This window comes from Gouania willdenowi, chromosome 12 (assembly GCF_900634775.1).
Source record: "Gouania willdenowi chromosome 12, fGouWil2.1, whole genome shotgun sequence".
Classification (NCBI taxonomy): Eukaryota; Metazoa; Chordata; class Actinopteri; order Blenniiformes; family Gobiesocidae; genus Gouania; species Gouania willdenowi.
The window spans coordinates 423587-450107 of NC_041055.1; the positions used below are offsets into that span (position 1 = coordinate 423587).

At 40.5% G+C, this 26521-nt stretch overlaps 1 protein-coding gene across 2 annotated transcripts; it reads left to right on the forward strand.

Moving 5' to 3' along the window:
• The first annotated feature begins 179 nt into the window (after window positions 1-179).
• On the forward strand, window positions 180-23946 carry arrdc1b (arrestin domain containing 1b). 2 transcript variants are annotated; one of them, XM_028463239.1, is made up of 8 exons: window positions 180-646; window positions 10009-10119; window positions 10700-10750; window positions 11443-11597; window positions 17568-17750; window positions 20047-20223; window positions 20714-21131; window positions 23147-23946. In XM_028463239.1, the coding sequence occupies exons 1-8, from the start codon at window positions 529-531 to the stop codon at window positions 23197-23199; spliced, it is 1266 nt and encodes a 421-aa protein (XP_028319040.1). In that variant the 5' UTR covers window positions 180-528; the 3' UTR covers window positions 23200-23946. The 2 variants fall into 2 exon arrangements, with proteins under 2 accessions (XP_028319040.1, XP_028319039.1); XM_028463238.1 differs by having other exon boundaries at window positions 182-646; window positions 20702-21131.
• Window positions 23947-26521: the final 2575 nt, after the last annotated feature.

Sequence of the window (26521 nt, forward strand, 5' to 3'; positions counted from 1 at the left end):
CCAAGGACACTTCGACACATAGTCAGGTACTGGGATCGAACCCCCAACCTCTCGATCAGAAGACGACCCTCTACCACCTGATCCACGGTCCCCCTACTGTATGTAAATGTAAAACAGGACATTTTCACTCTGTTTTCTTCTTTTCTTCATGTTTTGTCATTTGATGTTTATTTCTGTCCTTTTTATGTGTTTTTTTGTTTTCATCCTTGAATGTATTTTTGTCTCTTTGGATGTTTTTAAACTCATTACGTGTGTTTTAGGAGTAATTATATGTTTTAATCACATGTTAGTTTTTGGAGTTATTTTATTTGTTTTGGGGCCGAACACATTGTGAACATGGGCCGCATGTGGCCCGCGGGCCACCGTTTGCCTATCCCTTTATCTACAGTGACTCCTGAATAATCCTGTTATTTCCTCCGCCAATGAGAATGGGGTGTGGCTATGTCGTCACTGGTGTCCATGAGGCAGCAGCAGGTGTGATGAGGCGGTGATGAGGCTGGGTGAGGCAGACTGACCGCACACGGAAACATGGGAAAGCTCCAGGAATTTGACATTACTTTCACCAACAACAAGGTGGTCTACGGCCCTGGAGAGGCCGTCAGCGGCACCGTGAGGGTCCGGACCGGAAACTCGCTCCAATACAAAGGTAAAACCCGGTTTAATCTCTGGTTTAGTTCATCTCTGGTTTAGTTAATCTCACATCTGGAGGAAAGAGTTCCTCTAGAGCTGAGGAAGGCGCAGTGATCCTGGGTTAAATTAACTTTACCTCCGCGGTTTATGGAGCTTTAATGTGTCTGTTTGGTTTTACTTTATTAAACATTGTTATTATTATTATTATTATTATTATTATTATTATTATTATTGTCTGTGTGTAAACCTGCCTTTATTTTGGCTTCTCTAATGTAACGTAATGTAACGTAAAGTAGTTCCGCGTGTGTTGGTAATGATAATCTATAACCACATCCTGTTTACTGTACTTTGTTTTATCATAAACTCATAGACTTTCTGTTTAAAACTAACAATATACATATAATATAAAACATGGACAGGTTAGATCTGATTATTTAATGGAACACATGGTCATAGATGTTTCTCAACTTGTGGGTCTGGACCCAAATGTGGGTCGTGTCTGATATAGTACTACACTTTAATTCTGATTTAAAATCAAACTGATATCTGTACATGCTCCATAGATAATATTAATACATGAATTATTAATATGATATTGTTCTGTAGACTAGTGATGTTACATTATGATGCTAATATTTATGGTTCCATATTATCTGACATTGCTAATTGTAAACATAAAATTATATATAGACATTTGTTTTTTGTTACATAAAAACTGCGTGTGTGTGTGTGTGTGTGTCTTATATATATATATATATATATATATATATATATATATATATATATATATATATATCTTAGGAAAAAACATATCTTTATTATATTTGTTGCTATAAACAAGACACAATCTTGCGATCATTCTATATAAATGTCAATTTTGTAGATTTCTTCCTTTTTATAAAACTATATCAATTTCAGTTTTTTTCTTATGCTCAAGAACAATTATTTTTTAAAACAGTTTTTCATTTAAAATATTAAAAAATAAAATGGCTTTTAAAAAACACAGACTTTATTTCTGAGAAGCCCTTTGTATGTAAATGTAGCTTATTAATGTGTTCAGATAATTATGTTCATGATCAATGACATCAATGCTACTTAATTTAACAGTCATCTGATTTAGTGCAGAGGTTCTCAACTTGTGGGCTGGGGCCCAATATTGGGTCACAGAAATGATCAGATCACTTATTTTTGATAAATAAGTCATTTTCTCCAGAAAATAAAGGTGTGTGTGCGTGCGTGCGTGTGTGTGATATCTATCTGTTGCTAATGCTAACCTCTGCAGCCACAGCCGACCTCCTAACTTCCACTGTGATTGGTGAAATCCAGGTAGTTGATGATATCAGGATACATACACAGGCTCCTCCTTTCCTCTGATAACTTGTGAGATTGTTCTCCCTGATTTGTGATGATTTTTGGCAATTTATGAAATTCCAAATATGTTTCACTGTTTGACCGATTAGTACAGCTAAAAACACGGCAATTGTTCACCATTTTGTCTCAAAATTTGGGATTTTCTAGTCTGTGAGCTGTTTGTAGACCTGCTGCTTTATCTCCGGGTTGATGACACGGTTGATGACGTGCCGTGAAACCCTCTATATTAGCAAAGCTCTCAAGTCTCACTTATTGGGCCTGATGTGAGCCAGTGATGTACGTGCATGTGCGCGGCTAAAGCGCGTGTGTGTGTGTGTGTGTGAGCCACAGAGTAGCGAGTCACACACACACACACACACACACACACCAAATGACAAAAAAAATATTAAAACAATTCAAAATACTCAAAACTAAATATTTATACAAAAAATACACTAAATGACAACAGAAATGCACAAAACTACACTAAAAAAGATACAAAAATACACAAAGTGACTCCAAAAAACATACAATACAGAAAAATATACCAAACAAAAACTATATAAAAATGAGTAAAAAAAACCAAACACATTTATCATGTTCATGTCTCATAGAAATAAACCAGATAAATCACACACACTTGTTTATTTTACACCCACAAATAAACCCTTTATAACACTACAGAGTATTTACACGTCTATGTACATCTAACCTTCAAACACATACTCATTTAGTCATAATTAACTCTACTTAAGCTCCTCCCACTATAGGAATACATACTGCTGATGGCCACTGTACTAGTTACAATAAATGTTCCTTTTTGTACCATTTGTTATCATCATTGTGTCATTTTTATGATATAAATTGAAGGAGAAAAAGTAGTATCGGCTCCAAATATCGGCTCAAGAAAATTGTCAGTATCGGTCATCGGTTGATGGGAAAACTATTATTATCGATATCGGCCATAAAAAAAAACCTTTATCAGTAGTTGTGTAATAGTGTGTAGTAGTTGTGTAGTAGTTGTGTAATAGCGTGTAGTAGTTGTGTAGTAGTTGTGTTGTAGTGTGTAGTAGTTGTGTAGTAGTTGTGTAGTAGTAGTGTTGTAGTGTGTAGTAATTGTGTAGTAGTTGTGTTGTAGTGTGTAGTAGTAGTAGTAGTGTAATAATGTGTAGTAGTTGTGTAGTAGTTGTGTTGTAGTGTGTAGTAGTTGTGTTGTAGTGTGTAGTAGTAGTGTAATAATGTGTAATAGCGTGTAGTAGTTGTGTTGTGGTTGTGTAGTAGTGTGTAGTCCAGAGAAACACACACACACTGTTATAAAGTGCTGATCGTTGTACAGACGTTTAATGACTGAGCTTCTCTCTATTATTCATGACTCAGCATTAGTCGTTGCTTTTATTGATCGATCGCTGGTGGAAACAAACAGTGAAAGTATGAATGAAAACACAAAGTAAAGTAACTATTTTAATAACAGGTTTAGTTCTACCATTAGAGATGACCTTTATTTTGAAAAGACTGATATAAGCTGAAATTTGATTAGAAATAAAACTGCAGAGCATGTGATCAATGATTGGTTAAATATTGATTAATCATAACCACATTAATAGTGAAATGTTGTGTATCTTATGGATCTATTGTTGTCATAAATATTCCAGATTTTCAGTTTAAAATGTCCAAACAAAGTTTAAGAGATTAATGAGATCAATGTTGTTAATTGTTTTATTTGTATTGTATTATTATTTTTAATGCAGACAGACGTACATGCGTACATAACAACTATCGTTAGATTTCATCCTCTCATTTAATGTGAAATCATGTGGTGATGTTTAATAATCTCCTAAAATAGCTTTATTTAATCTTATTTTTATTTTTCATTTCATTTGTGTCTGTGTTCCATTAGTGATCGACTGATTGATCAGCTGATTATTGCCTGTTTTTTTGTGTATCAGGATCGATTCTGATCCACTTTATAAACAGAGCGGCTGCTACAGGCTGGTGCAGAGCCCCTCCCACCACTAGCAGAGCCCCTCCCACCACTAGCAGAGTGTGAAAGAAGCTCTTCATTCCCTACAGCGTGTGTGTGTGTGTGTGTGTGTGTGTGTTGTTATGGTGTCAGACAAGCAGCAAGAACAGTAGCGTTGGCTAATACAGCTGAAGGTCGGTTCACATCGTAGAACTTCAGAACAGGAGACGTAGACAGGATGTCTCTCTGAAACCCCTCCCTCTGTGGGTGGTCCCATGGCCATGTGGTCTTGGATCTTAATAGTTTATATAAAGGCTGGTCCACTGTTGACAGATGTGGAATATATTTTCCCAAGTACGTGAACTTATGCCCAACACACGTTTCAGATCCTGGACAGTCTGTGGTTCTGGTAACTCATTAATGGCTTTGACTTTGTCAGGGTGGGGTTTTACTCTAGACTTGTCCATCACCTGGTCCAGGAAGTGAAGTTGGTTCCGTCTGAACACACACTTTTCTTTGTTCAGCTTCAAGCCTGCTGACTGAATTCTGTCCAGTACTTTATTTATGCGCAGGTTATGCTGTTCTGTTGTGTCACCGTACACCAGTACGTCATTCATGTAGATGGCCACTACGTCAAGATCACTCAGGGTCTCGGCCATTTTTCTGGAGCGCTTGTGATACCAAAAGGGAGAAGGTTGATAGCGTATCTCCCAAAGGTGTTATGAATGTGGTCAACTTACTGCTTTCCAGGTGAAGAGGTATCTGCCAAAACCCAGAGGCCGCGTCCAGGGATGTAAACTTGTAAACTTGGTGGTGTCACTCAGTTTTGCAGTAATTTCCTCAGCAGTTGGAAGAACGTATCTCTCCCTCCTCACAGCCTGGTCTAACCTTTTCAGGTCTACACAGATGCACACTTTGCCAGTTGGTCATGGGACTGACACCATTGGTGCACACCAGTCTGTCGGTTCAGTCACTTTTTTGATGACTCCATTTTCCTCCATGTGCTGTATTTCCTCTTTTACTTTCTCTAAGAGAGAAGAGGTGGACAGAGTAGGAGGAGTTACAGGACTGCTTTGACTGCACTGATTGGAGGGTTTTTGAAGCTGCATCAGACCTAGATGATCACTAACACACTAACCAAGGAGATCAGAGTAGCCAAGAGGTGCTACACTGAGAAGCTAAAACAAAGCTTCTCAAACAAAGACCCTTCAGAAGTGTGGAAAGGCCTGCATGAGGTCACTAACTACAGGAAACACTCCCCCCACCCTGCAGGTAACAATAGACTGGCTGAAGACCTGAAAAGCTTCTACTGCAGGTTTTCACACCCACCCGCCAACTCATTAGCATCAGCCCATCACCTGGACTCTGCCCTTCCTGCCCCCCTCCCTAACCCTCTGACCCCCCACCTGCCCTGAAGATCAATGACAGAGATGTGTGCCAGCTGTTTAAAAAGGCTCCAGGACCAGACGGAGTATCTCCCTCCTGCCTGAGAGTCTGTGCTGAGCAGCTGGTCCACATCTTCACAAGGCTCTTCAACACATCACTGGAGCTGTGTGAAGTACCTTCTGCTTCAAAAGCTCCAGCATCATCTCAGTCCCACAGGACTTAATGACTATGGACCCATTGCTCTGATGTCCGTAGTCATGAAGTCCTTTGAGAGGCTGGTACTGAGCCACCTGAAGGACATCACAGGACCCCTGCTGGACCCCCTGCAGTTTGCCTATCGGGCAAACAGGTCTGTAGAGGATGTAGTCAACATGGGACTGAACTACATCCTGCACCACCTCCACTCCCCAGGGACCTACGCTAGGATCCTGTTGGTGGATTTCAGCTCTGCATTCAACACCATCATCCTGGACATCCTTCACCAGAAACTCACCCAGCTCACAGTGCCGGCCTCCACCTGTCAGTGGATCACCAACTTCCTGTCTGACAGGAAGCAGCAAGTAAGGCTGGGAAGCATCACATCTAGCACCCGGTCACTCAGCACTGGCGCCCCCCAGGGGTGTGTTCTCTCCCCACTTCTATTCTCTTCCTGCGTCAGCTGAGGAAGTTCAACCTGCCCCAGGAGCTGCTGATCATGTTCTACACCTCCATCATTCAGTCTGTTCTGTGCACCTCCATCACTGTCTGGTTTGGATCTACAACCAAACTAGACAAACACAGACTACAAAGGATAGTCAGGACTGTAGAAAAGATCATTGGTGTTGATCTGCCCTCCATCCAAGACTTATACCTGTCCAGGGTCAGGAAACGGGCAGGTAGCATCACTGCAGACCCCTCCCACCCTGCACACAATCTGTTTAAACTCCTCCCCTCTGGCAGACGCTACAGATCACTGTACGCCATAAAAACAGTTTGTTCCCTCAGGCTGTCACTGTGATCAACACTAAACAGTCATAGAGAGTCAGACCTGTTTCTGTTTCTGTGAAATAACCTGGAACTAAACATAACAACCTTGGATCAACCTGTCACTGAGAATGTTCATAAACATAAACATATAATATTTAATATAAATGTTCACCTGCACTACTGCACTATTATCTCATTATTATTATTATTATTATTATTATTATTATTATTATTATTATTATTATTATCTTGTTATATTATTTTATTTAGTTGTGCACATATTAGTCTAACTACTGTTTATATTTATGTTGATATATTTCTAGTTGATAGTTATTATTTAATGTTTACATTATTACAGAGAGCACAGTTCACCAAGTCAAATTCCTCGTGTGTATAACATACATTACATGATCAATAAAGTTGATTCTGTAACTCTTCTAGCTGTGTTCTGGACATGGTTCTGTGTTGTTTTTAGTCGTATTCTGATGGACTTGAGAGTCTCGTGTTCACCAAATGCTCACTATGTTTGACTATTAGCCTAGCAGCTTATTAGCTGTGGGTCACATACACTAGGAAGTCGTAGTTCTTTTCCTTTTTGCTTAGAGCTAACATTTAGAATGTTATTTACAACATGTGAGACTACTGTCAGAAAGTCCAGTATCCCTTACATGACAAACTCCACAACCACATGGTTTATGTGAACTCTAGTATTAAATGATTTACTAACTCTGGGAATCTGATCTAAACACAAACATGTTCAACAATCATTATCATCACCAGGAAATGACTCAGCGTTTGATGACTGTGCACTAAAATTAAAGTTTAACTTCACACACACAATAGAGTGTGTGTGTGTGTGCGTGTGCGTGTGCGTGTGTGTGTGTGTGTGTGTGTGTGTGTGTGTGTGTGTGTGTGTGTGTGTGTGTGTGTGTGTGTGTGTGTGTGTGTGTGTTCAGGCTAAACTTCTGTTAATGTTTGAGCTTTTTTCTTGAGGTGATGATGAAATAAACTTTTGTTAACGATTCATAATATTTGTGTGAAAGTCAACACTTCATTAGTCATAGTTGGAGGCGGGGCTTAGCGTTTAGTCATTGAGGACCTGAGCTTGAAGGAAAAAGAGACCGCCCACAGTGGGTGAGGAAGGGTTTTATATATATACAGTATATATATATATATATATGGACTAAAGTGATTGCTAATAGGAAGCTAACAGACCTTAGTGAGCTAAAGCTAATGCTGTAACTAGATGAAGGCTGACGCAGAAAGTGATGTATATGTATATATCTATATATGATGATGATGTCAGAGCGTTCACAGATTATTAAACACTGACTGGTTTCATGATGTAAACAGGGATTAGATGATAATCCTCTTAATACTCATGCTAACATGACTAGTTTAGTGCTGCTGAGACATGTTTACAAACAAACTGAGATTTAAACTATTTTCAGAGTCAAGCTAACAAAGCTAACAAAGCTAACAAAGCTATGTTTGGCCAGTTAAACTGAGTTAAACTAATCACAGGTACCTTTTTAATCTAAACCAGGGCTGTTAATCTCATTTTAGTTCAGGGGCCAAATATAAAGTACTTTGATCTTCAGTGGGCCACACGTTTTAGGCGGGAAAATGTGCAATTTCAACATTAATGTCCCCAAGTTTGCACTTTTCAATTTGTATAAATGATACATAAAGTACGTATGAAGCACAGACGATATCCAATCAATACGTGATAGATTTCAGTCTCTGCAGTTGTTTCAAATTTAATTGATTTTTTAAAATACATTTTTATTTAATTTGGGGAATGTATGTGAAATAATCTCAGGAAAATTGAGTTCTTTGAGCAATTTGAGATTTAAAATGACTGCAGTCATGTGATAAAAGCGTGGGAAAAATTGTGATCCTCTAAACATTGTGGAGTTAGTGTATTTAGAAGTGCAGAGATATCTACAAATCAATGATTTGGTCATTTAAACACTAATTTATGTTCTTTTTAACTTTCTCCCGTGGGCTGAAATGGATGGTCTTAAAGGGCCAGATTTGGCCCTCGAGCCTTGAGTTTGACAAAGCAGAGAGTTATGGCTAACGGATGTGTGTAGAGCTAATGGTATGATTAAATGTGTTTGTGTGGAACCCTGGACGTGTGTGAACAAGCAGCCTGTGTTGTGTTGTGAGGGGGTTCCCTAACAGTGATGATCAGGTGACGGTGTTTGATGCCTCAGAAAAGAAAAGGGGCGGAGTTAGAAAAGTGAACGGCACTAGTAATTGTCTGCTGTGCATTTATTTTTTATTTATTTTATTTATTCAGTTGATTTCCGACATGGTTGCATTCACAGAAATTCATTTGCATAAATATTTAATGAAAGAGGTCAGATTACTGGAGCAGTAGAACTGATGGAGGATTATGAAAATAATCAGAAAAAAACATCTAGAAAAAGATCAGATTAGGACAAGAAAACCTTCACTACCTACAGAAGTGTAATATGTAATAATATGTAATCATATGGTAATATTATAATACTGGTACCAGTACTTTAGAGTCAGTAACATACTCGCCGGTACCGATTTTTGGTACTTTTGTGTTTGTATGTTGTAATAATGCGTTTATTAATGAAATCTAAAAAATGTTCTATTTAGCATATTTATTTATTTATCTATTCATATGCATGGCATACGAGCATGGCTCCAAGACAATTATTTAACTATCAACATTAAGAAAACAGAATGCATGTACTTCTATTCACCACATAGACACCAAAACTCTCAACTGTATCAAACTATAAACAACCCTTGATGTTTGTACTTCCATTCCATCGTACGTTCCACCTTCTCCTACTGTTTGGACGCTCACAACTAAGGAAATACTTGAACCCGTGTCTAGACCCTACAATAGAGCGTACAGTACAAGATCCATGGTTGGACCCACCATTGCACTGCTCTATCACAGTCTGGTGCCTTGACTTTCCAGAACTATGTCCTGAACCATGGGATTCAGCTCTACATCCATCTGCTCAACAACTGCACATTGACCTCACTGTCTACTCTGGTCCAAAGACCAGCTCTTCAACCAGATCCACCACAAACCATCTTACCCATACCTAACTCTCTGTGAGCTCACCTGGGTCTGGAAAGGGACCCTCCCCATAAATCAGGTTTTTTAATCAGTTTTTCCTGATCATGTAAAACTGCTTTTAGTTTTTATTTTCCATGACATGAATGTTTTACTTCTTAAAATCAAAGTTTCCTCTACTATTAACACATTATGTAAAGGTCAGGAGTACATTAGAACGAGTAAAGTAACTAAACGTTCACTACAGAGTACAGAGAGGAAAAGGACTGAAATACAATCTATATATTATTATTATTATTATTATTATTATTATTATGTGATTGATTGAGGGATCAGAGTGTTTAATAAATGTAGAATAAAAAGGTGTTTATCCTGGTCAGTAACACATGGTACACATTGTAGTACACTGTAGTACATGCTGTAGTACACATTGTAGTACACTGTAGTACATGCTGTAGTGCACACTGTAGTGCACACTGTAGTGCACGCTGTACCACATGCTGTAGTACATGCTGTAGTGCACACTGTAGTGCACACTGTAGTACACGCTGTACTACATGCTGTAGTACATGCTGTAGTACACACTGTAGTACACACTGTAGTACACACTGTAGTACACACTATTCATGTGTACTTCTTGTGTCCACAGCTATAAAGGTGACCTGTCAGGGATCTTGTGGAATCTCCAACAAAGTCCACGACACATCGTGGAGTTCAGAGGAACAATACTTCAACAGTACACTGACCCTCACTGATAAAGGTAATAACAACCAATATTAATATCAATATCACATGTTTATAATCAATACATCAACACAATAATGTTTAGTTTATTTAATTTAACTCACACACACACAGCTAGTGAAGTGTGTGTGTTAGAGCTCTGATGTCTAGAATGTAGAGCATTGGCGATGTCGTCTCATCTTTGTGTCACTAATAACTATGTTGTCTATGTCTACATTTCTCTCATTTTTGTGTATTTTAGCTTTTGTTTTGTGTGATTTTCTATTATTGTTTTTAATGTTTAGGGAATAATCTTCTTTATTGTTGGTGATTTTAGTTTTTGTTGACATCTTGTGTGTTTGTTTTTGTTTGTTTTTGAAGTCATTTGGTGTATTTTTTGTCATGTTGTGTATTTTTTGTCATGTTGTGTATTTTTTGTCATGTTGTGTATTTGTGCTTCAAAGTCTCCTGGTCCTAGAACTTCAGCCCAACAGGAACTAGAACCAGAACCAGGACTGTAGCTCTAGGACACGTTCTCAGTGGTTCCTTTATGAAGAGATAAAATATCAAAGAGTTTTTATTGAACTGATTTTATTCCTAATTTTCTGTTTCTACAGGAACTCTGACTGCTGGAGAACACAGCTTCTCCTTCCAGTTTGTTCTTCCTGGTGAGTTAATCTGATCTATAGATAGATTATAGATCAGATCAGATCTATTTTACAGTTTAAACTCTGATCGCCTGATCAATAATAATGCTAAACATTGTGGACCAATCACTGGAGAGGGGCGTGGCTGTTATTAGGCTACACCAGTGGTTCTCTAACTTTTAGTGCCCTGGGTACACCAAAGGACAACTAAAGACAACTATATTACTCATAAAATATATATTAACAAATATGTTTTAATAATTAGGTATAGAGTTTTCCTCTGTATTATGAAATGACTGCATACAAAGTAGAACATTAAAAAATATTTATTTTTGTGTAGTTGTATATTGCAATAATTAAAGCGTTAAAGCGTTTTATGCTGATTCTGTTCATTTCTGCGTTCAACAGTGGATTCAGTTTTCATTGGTCGATTCAGCCTGATTCTGTTAATGAGGATTTTATAAAGCACTGAATATTAATGTCTGCTTGTTGTCCCAAAATCCCACGACACCCCGTTTGGGAACCACTGATTTAGTCTGTTTAATAATTTGTATTCATCCGTCATCTATTAGACTGTTGAACCACAGTTCAGTTTGAGGCGTGTTGTTAGCGTGTTGTTAGCGTGTTCTGATAATAAAGCTAATGAAGTGTCTCTATCGCCCCCTGCTGGTGCCACTTTTTTAAATAACGTTCTATTTCTAACTCTGTTCCAGTTTCTGCTCCGACCTCCTTTGAGGGCCCGTTTGGTCGGATCTGTTACCGTGTGAGGGCCGCCATCGACACGCCACGTTTCTCTAAAGACCATAAAGCTCAGAAGCCTTTTTACCTGCTGAACCTGCTCAACCTCAACATGGTACCAGACATAGAAGTAAGAACATCATTAGCTCATTACACCACCACTATATTAAGTTATTTTATCTTCTTTTTAATAATATGTTCGGGTTTCATTTATTCAGATCACTTTGATCTGTCCTTATGAGTTATTTATGGGTGTGGCCAACTTCACAGTTCTGTCAGGCTGGCCACACCCCCTGTCTCCCCATGGTCTCTGGAGAAGACACATCAAAGCCATCAGCAGACACCTCTGAGGAAGACTGACAGTTGACAGTTGAAACATGTTATTGAACACCCTAAATAATGAATGAATGAATCCTGGACATATTGAAGCCCCGCCCCTTTACCTTTTTACCCTGCTCATCCAGCGTCACCACATGCTAAGCTATCCAAACATGTGGGACTGGTTCTTTACATGCTAAGCTAACCCAACATGTGGGACTGGTCATTACATGCTAAGCTAATCCAACATGTGGGACTGGTCATTACATGCTAAGCTAACTCAAATATGTGGGACTGGTCATTACATGCTAAGCCAACCAAACATGTGGGACTGGTCATTACATGCTACGCTAACCAAACATGTGGGACTGGGCACTACATGCTATGCTAACCAAACATGTGGGACTGGGCACTACTTGCTAAGCTAATCAAACCTGTGGGGCTGGTCGTTACATGCTAAGCTAACCAAACATGTGGAACTGGTCGCTACATGCTAAGCTAACCCAAAATGTTGGGCTGGGCGTTACATGCTAAGCTAGCTCAACATGTGGGACTGGTCGTTACATGCTAAGCTAACCCAACATATAGGACTGGTCATTACATGCTAAGCTAACCCAACATGTGGGACTGGTCATTACATGCTAAGCTAACCCAACATGTGGGACTGGTCATTACATGCTAAGCCAACCAAACATCTGGGACTGGTCGCTACATGCTAAGCTCACCCAACATATAGGATTGGTCGTTACATGCTAAGTTAACCAAACATGTGGGACTGGTCGTTACATGCTAAGCTAACCAAACATGTGTAGCAGTGTCTGGGTCGGCTAGATTTGATGACACATACCCCAATGGCTTGGAGTTAAGGACTCCCTCCACTTCAATCAACACTGTCTGAAGTACTTCTGCACTAACAACCTCAGAGGCCAGTGTGGATGTTAAAGCAGCCTTAATAGATCGAATCTCTCGATCCCAGGAGCCAACAAAGTGAGGAGCACTGGGTGGATTGAAGAGGAACTTGAGTTGGTACTCTGCCAGTTGAGCCTGCAGAGATGGGTGCAGGGCATTAAAGGCTTCCCGTAGCTCTCGATCACCACCACGGAAATTAGTTCCCTGATCACACTGTATCTCAGCAGGTTTCCCACGGCATGAGATCAACCTTCTGAGTGCCATCAGGAATGAGTCAGTGCTGATGCTGGACAGCACCTCAATATGGACAGCTCTTGTTGTCAAACATTTAAAGAGCAGGCCCCAACGTTTCTCATTCCTGTGACCAACTTTTACCTGCATAGGACCAAAACAGTCTATGCCAGTAGAGAAAAAGGCTGGCTGCTGCAGTCGAAGACGAGAAGGAGGAAGATCAGCCATCTTTGGGTTCACCGGTTGGGCTCTCCATCTTTGACACACTAGACAGGAACGTTGTTCGCGCCTTATAACTTCACGATCTTGAAGGGTCCAGAATCTCCGCCGTAGCTCAGCAAAAAGTCTTTCTGCCCCTGGATGTTTCAAATCACTGTCCATCTTCCTAATGAAAAGCCTGGTCACATAATGTTTGGGGTCCAGTACTACCGGATGCATAACATCAGCCTCTAGGTCATGGCAGTGTCGAAGTCTTCTGCCGACTCTTATTACTCTTGTGGTGAATGGGATGAGGAACCCTATGGGGTCATATTGACTGGCCAATACTCTGTAAATGTTCCTCATGGTAGGAGGGCTACTTTCAGTTTGCTTGGACTTGTAGTGCAGAGTGTCAGAATGGCACAATTAGCACAAGCCTAAGGCAGGTTCTTGAGGGTTAATTTCAGTGTGATTCAGCCATTGTTCACTACTATCGCATCTCACCTTCTTTGGAAGATGGCTGATGAGTTCCGGCCTGCTGCTTGCCCACTGTCGAAGCTCAAACCCTGCGTCTGCTAATAACTTCCAGAGTTTGTCCATAATGTTCTTGGCATCATCAGTGGAGGAGAAGCTCTGCTACCAATTATCAACATAGAAATGCTTATCAACCGAGTCTTGTAATTCATGTCCATATACATGTCTTTGGAGCGCATAGATCGCACAGCAAGGTGAACATGTAGTCCCGAAGGGAGGAAAATCTCTCTGTAGATCACGCCAGATAAAACTCAGCAGTGGGCGGTCTTCGGGCAGCAGTCTCACTTGGTGGAACATTCCCTTGATGTCACTGCTGATGGCAAAGGAATCCTCTCGAAAACGTAGTAAGACGCCAAGGCTCGGACCAGGCAGTAACAGTTCATTAAGGTTCTGGTCTCTGAAAGGAAAGGAACAATTAAAAATTAAAATTAAAAATACGATTCTTGCCATTGTGGTGGGGGATGAACCACTGTGATCTTTATTTGCTCATCTGACACTTCTGTGGCATAGCCTTCTTGCACCAACTTAGTGATCTCTGCCTGATAGGCTGCCGCCTTTACTGGTTCTCGACTGAGCCGCTTTTCTGTTCTTCGCAGACAGGGGAGAACGGTTTCATGTGACACTGACAAAGTGGGCATATTATATACTGTACACTTTATTCGTCATGTATATATGTTGTTACACATATATTTTGAAATTTGTCCTCTGCAATTTAACCCATCCCTGGGGAGCAGTCGGCAGCCATTTTTTGCAGTGCCTGGGGAGCTGTTCGGGGTTAAGGGACTTGCTCAACATCCCACAGTGATAGCCCAGGTGAACCGGGAACCCTCTGATTACAAGCCCAGCGTCCTTAACCACTAGGCCACCACTCCCCAATTGTTGAATTGCTTGCTGCTCTCTCAGAGATCGTGTGACCAGTTTCTCACTTCTGTAGGGCAGAGTGTCAAGTTGCCATAGCTTTTTGACCCGGTTGAAGAGCTCTGCCGCTGGTGAGAAAGTTGAGAGGAAAAGACATTTCTGAGGTTCATTGTGCTGTCAACTGCTTGGGAGTGGTCCTTGCAATGTCCAACCCAGCCTAGTCTTGACTGCAGCGGGCCCTCCAGGCGGGCCTAGACACACTGGTTGAATGGGGGTGACCAGATGAGGGCAGTCGGAACCAATTAGTAACAGTGGCTGCGCATCAGTGAATGGCTGCAGCGGTAGCTTTCTGAGGTGTCTATACCTCTGCTTGAGTGTTGTGACAGGGTAAGAGTGTTCAGCCAGACCTAAGTCCTTAGCGGTAAAGGCTCTTTCGATTGTAAATGTCTTTGCTGGCTGTTTTGCTGGTGACACTTTGATGGTTACTGAGGACCCATGCATTGTTCTCAGACCTTGTCTCACGGTTCGCAGGGTGAGATTCTCTGGAGTCCCTGTCAACTGCAGTCTTTGATATGCTTCTGGCAGCAATATTGTCCTATCAGATCCATCGTCCAATATAGCAAATGTTTCCAGGGTATGCTCACCATTTCACCTGGTTGCAGCAGGCACGACGATCCAAATACAAAACATCTGCATTTGAAATACTCTCTAGATCAGTGGTAGTTTGGATTGCTGATCTGGGGGTTGCCACTCGCAGGTTTACTTCATGTAGGGCTTCAAGATGCTTCCCCTTGCAAGTTTTACACTGCACTCTAAGTCAACATTGGGCAGCTTGATGATGTCGCCCGCAGCGCCAGCAGCGGTTGTTGGATCTTATCCAGTTTGCCTCATTCATTAGCTCAGCTATTCTCTGTAGCGACAAGTGGTGAGGCTGACCATATTGTTTTATGAGTGAGGCCATACTATCCATGTATGGGCGAAGTGAGTTACTATAGGAGTCAGCAATCAAGATAGCTTCTTCGAATCGAAGGTGGTCACAGAGTACCTGATATTTAAACCTTTCTGTAGCGTCAGATGGGAGAATATTGTCCGAAGCCAATCTTAATCGGCAAACTGCCTGGGGTCAGCCTGTCTGAACTCTGGGATTGTTGGCAATGGGCCTCTGTATGTTCTCTCTCTTGTAACTAATGGCAGAGTGGGAGTTGACATCCGCTCAGGGGATAGGATGCTGTTCTCCATGCTGATACCGATGGGGGTGGGAGATGTTGGCACAGGGGTTTGAATGTCTGCATTCATTGTGGAAGATCCATTTTGTTTGACTTGTAATTGATGGAGATGCTGACTAAGTTCCTGCACAATAGCTGGTGGCTGAGGAGGTGGAGCAAACTGCACCCGTGGCGGGTCAGAAAAGTCACGAGGAAAGAATGCTGGGGGAGGAGGTAATGGCCATTCCTCCAGTTCCTCTTCTCTGCCTTGTGCTGCATGGAAAGCCTGTGAAGAAGGCTGGGTAGCAACAATACGGTCTATTTGTCTCCTCATATCTGTCACCATCTGCTGGAGACGCCTGTTTTCCTCCTGCAGATTCTGTACAATGTCAATAAACTCACATGGTACACTGGACACCGCTGACCCCGGGATGGGTGTCTGACTTGCAGCTCCAACATAGCCCGAAGGTGTCTCGCTTATCTCCTGCAGATGTGTGGGGTGAACTGTGAGGGGCGTCATCTCGGTGAATCCTTCTGGTGACCTGTGCTGTCTGGAGTGGGTAGGTGGCAACGTGTAAACCAGGCTGTAGCTCCCAGACTCTGGAATAACCTGCACCAGTCTCTCAGGGAGCTCAGCTGTGTGGACACTTTTAAAAAACTGCTGAAGACTACACTTTACAGAAAAGCTTTTAGTTAACTGGATTTTAATTTTTATTTGTCCTTTAATGTTGCTGTTCTTATGATATTTATGCCCTCTTGTTTTATTATTCTATTGTGTTGCACTTGTACTTTTACCTCAACTCTGTACAGCACTTTGTGATTTTATCTGCAAAAAGCGCTTTATAAATAAACTACTTACTTACTTACTTACTTAAACTCTCATAATCATCCATCCATGCTGGTGGTCGACCTGCCCTCCGTATGCAGCCACCATCTCTCTGGAGATTATAATCTATCTTCACTCCGTGATCACCCAATCCGGCTCGAAGGACCAATTTGTAATGGCGGATACTGCCAATATCATGTAGTTCAGTAACACTGGTGTCGCGGAGTGTGCATCAGTCAGAATGCAATGAATAGGCAGGATGATTCTTTAGTTTCTTTATGTATGTGTGTGTGTGGTTCTGTCAAATAAACAGAATAATAATAATCAGAATAACAGATCACTTAAATCCCCAATATAACATTAAATTAACAGAGATCAATCCACACTAATAACAGAATAATGCAGCCATGCTGCCCTCTTGTGGACATTTCAATGGTATTAACCACACCTTGACAACACATCACAATATGTATTAATATCTAACAGCAGGAAACAGTCTTTTGAAATATGTTCAAATTAACCTCTCTAAACATGGGCAATTATATGGAAAAAGCCTCTAACACACAATATTAATAATAACACAGCATGTAGCATAGCTGATTAGCTTAGCGGCTAACTGGCTAATATACACAAATTAGGAACAGAAACAACATTAACAACTCAATCCCCATTCGTAACCTATTCTCAAGACAGGAGAGAAACCACTCACTTGTCAAAAGGACGCACACTTTACAAACAGAGGTTAAGAAGAGCACAGGCTACCATCACCAGAGCACAGGTCTATGCAGGAAACTTATGTAACTTATTAACTCACAAAACGGCTGCGCCACCTAGTGGACGGCCTGGGAAACACACCTCAACTGAACACAGTATACACAGTCCCTTTGGCCTTCAGTACAGTAGCTGATCTGATTCCTGCAATGTTAGCGCTCACTTCCTGTGTGTTTTATTGCTCACTTCCTGTGCGTTCTCCATACTTTCAAATGAACAGGAAGTGACTGTGACTTCCTCTAACCTGCAGCATTCCAGCTCTGCAGTGACCACTAAGAAGTTCAGCTACCTGCTGGTGAAGACGGGTACCCTGATGCTAAAGGCTAACAGTGACCTCAGAGGATACATACCTGGTCAGGTGATCAGGTTAGCTACAGAGATCCATAACAAGTCAGGGAAGGACACGGGATGTGTTCTGGCCAGCCTCTTACAGGTAAACCATTGCCTACTTTCTGTTAAAGGGAAACCTATGCTAACTTCCTGTTATCGGTAAACCTACGCTAACTTCCTGTTACAGGTAAACGTTACCCATCAACAGCTTCCCATCATTGTGAAAGGACTGAATTTTTAATTTCTTTTTGCTGTTTTTTTAGCTCCACCTCTGATAGATAGAAATTCACCCTATAGCGCCCCCTATAGAACAGCTTTATTCTTTTTTGTTGAGCTTTTAACCACATTAAACCTTTTAAACTATTTTAAAGGACAGTTTAGGGTGTTAAGATAAGAATAGATTTTATCAGCTTTGTAATGTTTTTAAAAGATACCAAGCTAGCAGCTAGCAGCTCAACTCATGGCTTTACAGGGTAACACCGTCTGTCGTTGTTATAAAGTACTTTTAGGACAATAATAATAATAATACACAAGAGGACAACAAACACACAAAACAGCAAAAAGACAAAAATATACCTAAAATAAATAACCAGAATTACAGAAAAACACATAAAAATACAACAAAAAATACACAAACAGGACAAGACAATATACAAAATGTATTTCTCAGATCAGATAATCACTTTATCACTTTTGTAATCACTTTATCTATAAATCCACTTAACACTGGATGAGTTACAGAACAAGCAACAGCAGATTTTAACTGATGGGTTTATTAATAAAGTGTTTTATGAACACATGTTAATGTTATCAGCTGCTCTCTGAATATTACAGCTCAGTCTGGGTTTATTCAAAAGTCAAGATCTACGGTTAGCTTTGTTAGCATGAGCTAGCTGTTAGCTACTCGCTGCTAGCTACCCTCCCCAAAGCTCTGCTGGTAATTTCCTTCATCCACCCTGATCGTCAGTGTTTTGTTAATTAAAAAAAATACTTGTTTTTATGGAGGTATAATTTAATGGCGTGATTGTTTTACATTTTACTGTAAAGTAACTTCTGGGTTCTTAGATCTCCAAATAATCAAATGTTGATTGATTGCTGTTCATTAAAGGATCATAGGACAGGAAGTATAAATCAGTCTCCATAGTAACACCATGGTGGTCAACCAAGCCACTGCCACTACTGTGGATAGAGGATAGACACCTGACTGAACGCTGACAGCACCGGACAGGTTGGGTTCAGACGGATATTTAGAACTGGTGTTTGGGTTGGGTCACATGGTGTGGTCACATGGTGGGGTCACATGGTGTGGTCACATGGTTGGGTCACATGGTGTGGTCACATGGTGTGGTCACATGGTGGGGTCACATGGTATGGTCACATGGTGGGGTCACTTGGTGGGGTCACATGGTGTGGTCACAAGGTTGGGTCACATGGTGGGGTCACATGGTGGGGTCACATGGTGTGGTCACATGGTGTGGTCACATGGTGGGGTCACATGGTATGGTCACATGGTGTGGTCACATGGTGGGGTCACATGGTATGGTCACATGGTGGGGTCACATGGTGGGGTCACTTGGTGGGGTCACATGGTGTGGTCACAAGGTTGGGTCACATGGTGGGGTCACATGGTGGGGTCACTTGGTGTGGTCACATGGTGTGGTTTGTGCTGCAGTCTGAAGTGACTGCAGCTGCTACAGCTGATCTGTGGTAGATGCAACAGAGGACAATTATAAAAGAATACACCATTGAAACATTCATTTTACTGCACAATAACATGGATTATCTTTATCTTTTATACATGGGTTATGTAAATACATCTGATTGGTCTCTAGCGTGCACTACGCCCCTGTTTGTTTCACATTCTCTTGTTACATGTGCGCTGATTTGATGTCGATATTAACAGTTGTTTATTAATAAAACCACTAAAACAAACGTACATATGTCATTTCTTTGAGAAAAAAAATCATGTTTTCACGGTTTGGTTGAAGATAATACGTCCTGATCAGCACTTTAACTGTGACAGTTATTTATTTACTCTCTGTTCATGTGACTGTTTACTGTTCGACTTGTGCACATGCCTCTGCGTACGCCTGTAGAACCAAACAGTAGTTTAGTCCACTGTGTTTGTCTTCTTTCAGTCTCCAAAACGTGGAGAACGTGTCATTTGATGTCACGTCTGCAGAACTGCGCGAGAAATTCAGACTCACAACAAAATGTATCTCAATGTGTTCTAGACAATAGGTGGAAATATGTGTGAACTGATTCTGTTTGGTTTAGAATTAATAAATAATAATACATTAATGTTTATTTTTTCTCAAATCCTGCCCTTTGTTTTTTTTGCATCTAAAGTGCATGTGTGTGCGTGTGTGTGCGTGTGTGTGCGTGCGTTAACTCCACAGAAAGTGACGTACAGGACCAAACGTCCAGTGTGTGACCTGAGGACCATAGCAGAGGTGGAGGGAGCAGGAGTTAAGGCTGGAAAACACGCTGAGTGGAGGGAACAGATCATTGTTCCTCCTCTTCCTCAGTCAGAGCTGGTTGGCTGTAGCCTCATAGACATAGACTACTACATACAGGTCAGTTACACTAGGGATGCACCATAATTATCTAACAATCACTTTATTACACATTTTGATGGTTTGATATCATAGCTCCTCCCCTTTACCCTTTAGCTCACACATCACAATACACAATAAGTGTCTAAAATACACAAAACAACATTTGACTAAAAAAAACATTAAAGGATCCAAAATAACAACAAAAACCACAAAGAGACGCAAAAAGGCACAAAATGACAACCAATACGGATAAAAAATGACAAAAATACCTCATAATTACATTAAAGGAAATTAAAAAGCACAAAATGGTCACAAAAATGCAGAAAACTGCTCATTTAAAACCTGGAATACGTGAAACACAAACCTTTCCAGAGGATGGAAAATATGTTTCCTTTAGTGTCACATTAAATGTTGACAACGTGACGTTGAATTATTATTATTATTATTATTATTATTATTATTATTATTATTATTATTATTATTATTTATTCTATAGGTCTCTCTAAAGTCTCCAGACGCTGTAGTAACTCTACCGATCTACATTGGGAACATAGCAGTGAATGTCTCTCCATCAGAACCCTATGGCTCCACCCCTTCCTCAGGACTGACCCCCAGCGCCCCCCCAGCAGAGGACCTATCACTGGAGGCCATGTGTGCGAGGGGCGTGGCCAGCGAGGAGATCCCCACTAAAAGCCACTCCCAGCAGGATGCCTTGGGTCAGCCCGTCACCATGTCGCCCAGCGCCTTTAGCCACGCCCCCGGTGCCACCCTGCCCCCCGACCACAGACGGACGAACGCCTCAGAGCCGTTATTCTGCGTCTCTACTGGGGCCACCATCCCCTTCTTTACCACCGGCAACCAGACGCCCATCCCTACTTCCTGTTCTCTAATCCTGCCCCCAGAGTACAGCTGGGACTACCCCCACGGTTAGTTTACTAGTACTAGTACACACTACTAGTACACACTACTAGTACACACTATTAGTACGCACTACTAGTACACTATTAGTACACACTATTAGTACACACTACTAGTACACACTACTAGTACACACTACTAGTACACACTACTAGTACACACTACTAGTACACACTATTAGTACACACTATTAGTACACACTACTAGTACACACTACTAGTACACACTACTAGTACACACTATTAGTACACACTATTAGTACACACTATTAGTACACACTACTAGTACACACTACTAGTACACACTACTAGTACACACTACTAGTACACACTACTAGTACGCACTATTAGTACGCACTACTAGTACGCACTACTAGTACGCACTACTAGTACGCCCTACTAGTACGCACTACTAGTACACTATTAGTACACACTACTAGTACACTACTAGTACACACTACTAGTACACACTACTAGTACACACTACTAGTACACACTATTAGTACGCACTACTAGTACACTATTAGTACACACTATTAGTACACACTACTAGTACACTATTAGTACACACTACTAGTACACACTACTAGTACACACTACTAGTACACACTATTAGTACACACTACTAGTACACACTATTAGTACACACTACTAGTACACTATTAGTACACACTACTAGTACACACTACTAGTACACACTACTAGTACACACTACTAGTACACACTACTAGTACACACTACTAGTACACACTACTAGTACGCACTACTAGTACGCACTACTAGTACGCCCTACTAGTACGCCCTACTAGTACGCACTATTAGTACGCACTACTAGTACACTATTAGTACACACTATTAGTACACACTATTAGTACACACTACTAGTACACACTACTAGTACACACTACTAGTACACACTATTAGTACACACTACTAGTACACACTATTAGTACACACTACTAGTACACACTATTAGTACACACTACTAGTACACTATTAGTACACACTATTAGTACACACTATTAGTACACACTACTAGTACACACTATTAGTACACACTAGTAGTACACACTAGTAGTACACACTAGTAGTACAGGTACACTATTCGTACACACTACTACTACAGGTACACTATTCGTACACACTACTAGTACAGGTACACTAGTACAGACACACCATTAGTACACACTACACTACTAGTACACACTACTAGTACACACTACTAGTACACACTACACCACTAGTACACACCATTAGTACACACTACACTACTAGTACACACTACTAGTACAGGTACACTATTAGTACACACCATTAGTACACACTACACTACTAGTACACTACTAGTACACACTACTAGTACAGGTACACTATTAGTACACACCATTAGTACACACTACACTACTAGTACACACTACTAGTACAGGTACACTATTAGTACACACTACTAGTGCAGGTACACTATTAGTACACACTACACTACTAGTACACACTATTAGTACACACTACTAGTACACACTACTAGTACACACTATTAGTACACAATGCTAGTACACACTGCTAGTACACAATGCTAGTACACACTACTAGTACACACTATTAGTACACACTACTAGTACACTACGAGTACACACTACTAGTACAGGTACACTTAGTACACACTACACTACTAGTACACACTATTAGTACACACTATTAGTACACACTACTAGTACACTACGAGTACACACTACTAGTACACTACGAGTACACACTACTAGTACAGGTACACTATTAGTACACACTACACTACTAGTACACACTATTAGTACACACTATTAGTACACACTGCTAGTACACACTACTATTACACTACTATTACACTACTAGTACACACTACCATTACACTACTAGTACACACTACTAGTACACACTATTCATACTTAATGACTTCATGGTGACGTCTCAGAGTTTTTCTTCCGTAGATAAAGCTAGATGAGGATGAGTAACTCTACTCAACTCTGACTCCTCCTCCTGTGTTTCAGAGCCTCCACCCACCTATGAGGAGAGCTGCAGTAGCTTCAACAATCAGCAGTAGAAAGTAGTGGAGAGAGTCCTGGACCTGGAGCCTACTGCACATGCTCAGTATATCCTCCAATCAGTGAACGTGTCTCACGATGACTTTATCCTCATTTTGTGCCTCAAACATTTAAAGAACGTTAACGTTCAGCACGACACAGTAGGAACCTTTAACGTTGTTTTTATAGTTTACCACCACTTGGGGGCGGAGCTCATCATCATTAATCAATAGGTCTGATAATATTTGACTTGTAACTGTGTAAAGTATGAGAAGGAACAGGATTATGGGTCAAAGTTGGACAGCACGTGTGAGTAAGCTCTGCAGTATGGTCTGTTTCTAGGCAGGTTAGCATCGTAGCTAATTAGCTCTAGAAGCTACCACTACTACATTACCCATAAACCACTACTACATTACCCATAAACCACTACTACATTACCTATAAACCACTACTACATTACCCATAAACCACTACTACATTACCCATAAACCACTACTACATTACCTATAAACCACTACTACATTACCTATAAACCACTACTACGTTACCCATAAACAACTAGTACATTACCCATAAACCACTACTACATTACCCATAAACCACTACTACATTACCCATAAACAACTAGTACATTACCCATAAACCACTACTACATTACCTATAAACCACTACTACATTACCTATAAACCACTACTACGTTACCCATAAACAACTAGTACATTACCCATAAACCACTACTACATTACCCATAAACCACTACTACATTACCCATAAACAACTAGTACAATTACCATAAACCACGACTACAGTATACCCTACTACATTACCCATAAACCACTACTACATTACCCATAAACAACTAGTACATTACCCATAAACCACTACTACATTACCCATAAACAACTAGTACATTACCCATAAACCACTACTACATTACCCATAAGCCACTACTACATTACCCATAAACCACTACTACATTACCCATAAACCACTACTACATTACCCATAAACCATTACTACATTACCCATTAGCCACTACTACATTACCCATAAACCACTACTACATTACCCATAAACCACTACTACATTACCCATAAACACTACTAACATGACCCATAACCACTACTACATTACCCATAAACCACTACTACATTACCCATAAACCACTACTACATTACCCATAAACCACTACTACATTACCCATTAGCCACTACTACATTACCCATTAGCCACTACTACATTACCCATAAACCACTACTACATTACCCATAAACCACTACTACATTACCCATAAACCACTACTACATTACCCATAAGCCACTACTACATTACCCATAAACCACTACTACATTACCCATAAACCACTACTACATTACCCATAAGCCACTACTACATTACCCATAAGCCACTACTACATTACCCATAAGCCACTACTACATTACCCATAAACCACTACTACATTACCCATAAACCACTACTACATTACCCATAAGCCACTACTATTACCCATAAACCACTACTACATTAGCCATAATAACCACTACTACATAGCCATAAACACACTACATGGTACCTAAAACCACTATGACATTACGCATAAAACCACTACTATACATTACCCATAAGCCACTACTACATTACCCAGTCAAGCCACTACTACATTACCCATAAGCCATACTACATACTAACAATAAGCCACTAATTACCCATAAACCACTATACATTACCATAAACCACTGACACATACCCATAAGCCACTACTACATACCCATAAGCCACTACACATTACCATAAACCACTATAAACCCATAAACAACTAGTACATTACCCATAAACCACTACTATTACCCATAAACCACTACTACGTAACCATAAACAACTAGTACATTACCCATAAACCACTACTACATTACCCATAAACCAACTACTACTTACCCATAAACAACTAGTACATACCCATAAACACTACTACTACCATAAACCACTACTACATTACCCATAAACCACTACTCATTACATAAACCACTACTACATTACCCATAAACCATTACTACATTACCCATTAGCCACTACTTACTTACAAAACCACTACGAACATTACCCATAAACCACTACTACAATTACCCAAAACCACTACTACATGACCCATAAACCACTACTACAACCCATAAACCACTACTACATACCCATAAACCACTACTACATACCCAGTAGCCACTACTACAGTACCATTAGCCACTACTACAACCCATAAACCACTACTACATTACCCATAAACCACATACATTACCCATAAACCACTACTACATTACCCATAAACCACTACTCACATTACCCATTAAGCCACTACTAACATTACCCATAAAAGCCACTTACTACATTACCCATAAACCACTACTACATTACCCATAAAGCCACGTACTACATACCCATAGCCACTACTACATTACCCATAAAGCCACTACTACATTACCCATAAACCACGACTACATTAGCCCATAAAGCCACTACTCTACATTACCCATAAAGCCACTACTACACTTAACGCATAAGCCAACTACTACCATTACCGCAATAAAAACCACTACGACCATTACCCATAAACCAGTACTAACATGATCCCATTAGCCACTACTAACATTACACATTAAGCCACTACTACATTACCCATAAAGCCACTACTAACATTACCCATAAGCCACTACTACATTACCCATAAGCCACTACTACATTACCCATAAGCCACTACTACATTACCCATAAGCCACTACTACATTACCCATAAGCCACTACTACATTACCCATAAACCACTACTACATTACCCATAAGCCACTACTACATTACCCATAAGCCACTACTACATTACCCATAAGCCACTACTACATTACCCATAAACCACTACTACATTACCCTAAACACTACTACTTACCATAAAACCACTACATCAACCAACTACTACATTACCCATAAACCACTACTACATTACCCTAAGCCCACTACTACATTACCCATAAGCCACTACTACATTACCCATAAGCCACTACTACATTACCCATAAGCCACTACTACATTACCCATAAGCCACTACTACATTACCCATAAACCACTACTACATTACCCATAAACCACTACTACATTAGCCATAAACCACTACTACATTACCATAAACCACTACTACATTACCCATAAAACCACTACTACATTACCCATAAAGCCACTACTACATTACCATAAGCCACTTACTACATTACCCATAAACCACTACTACATTACCCATAAGCCACTACTACATTACCCATAAACCACTACTACATTAACCCATAACCACTACTACATTACCC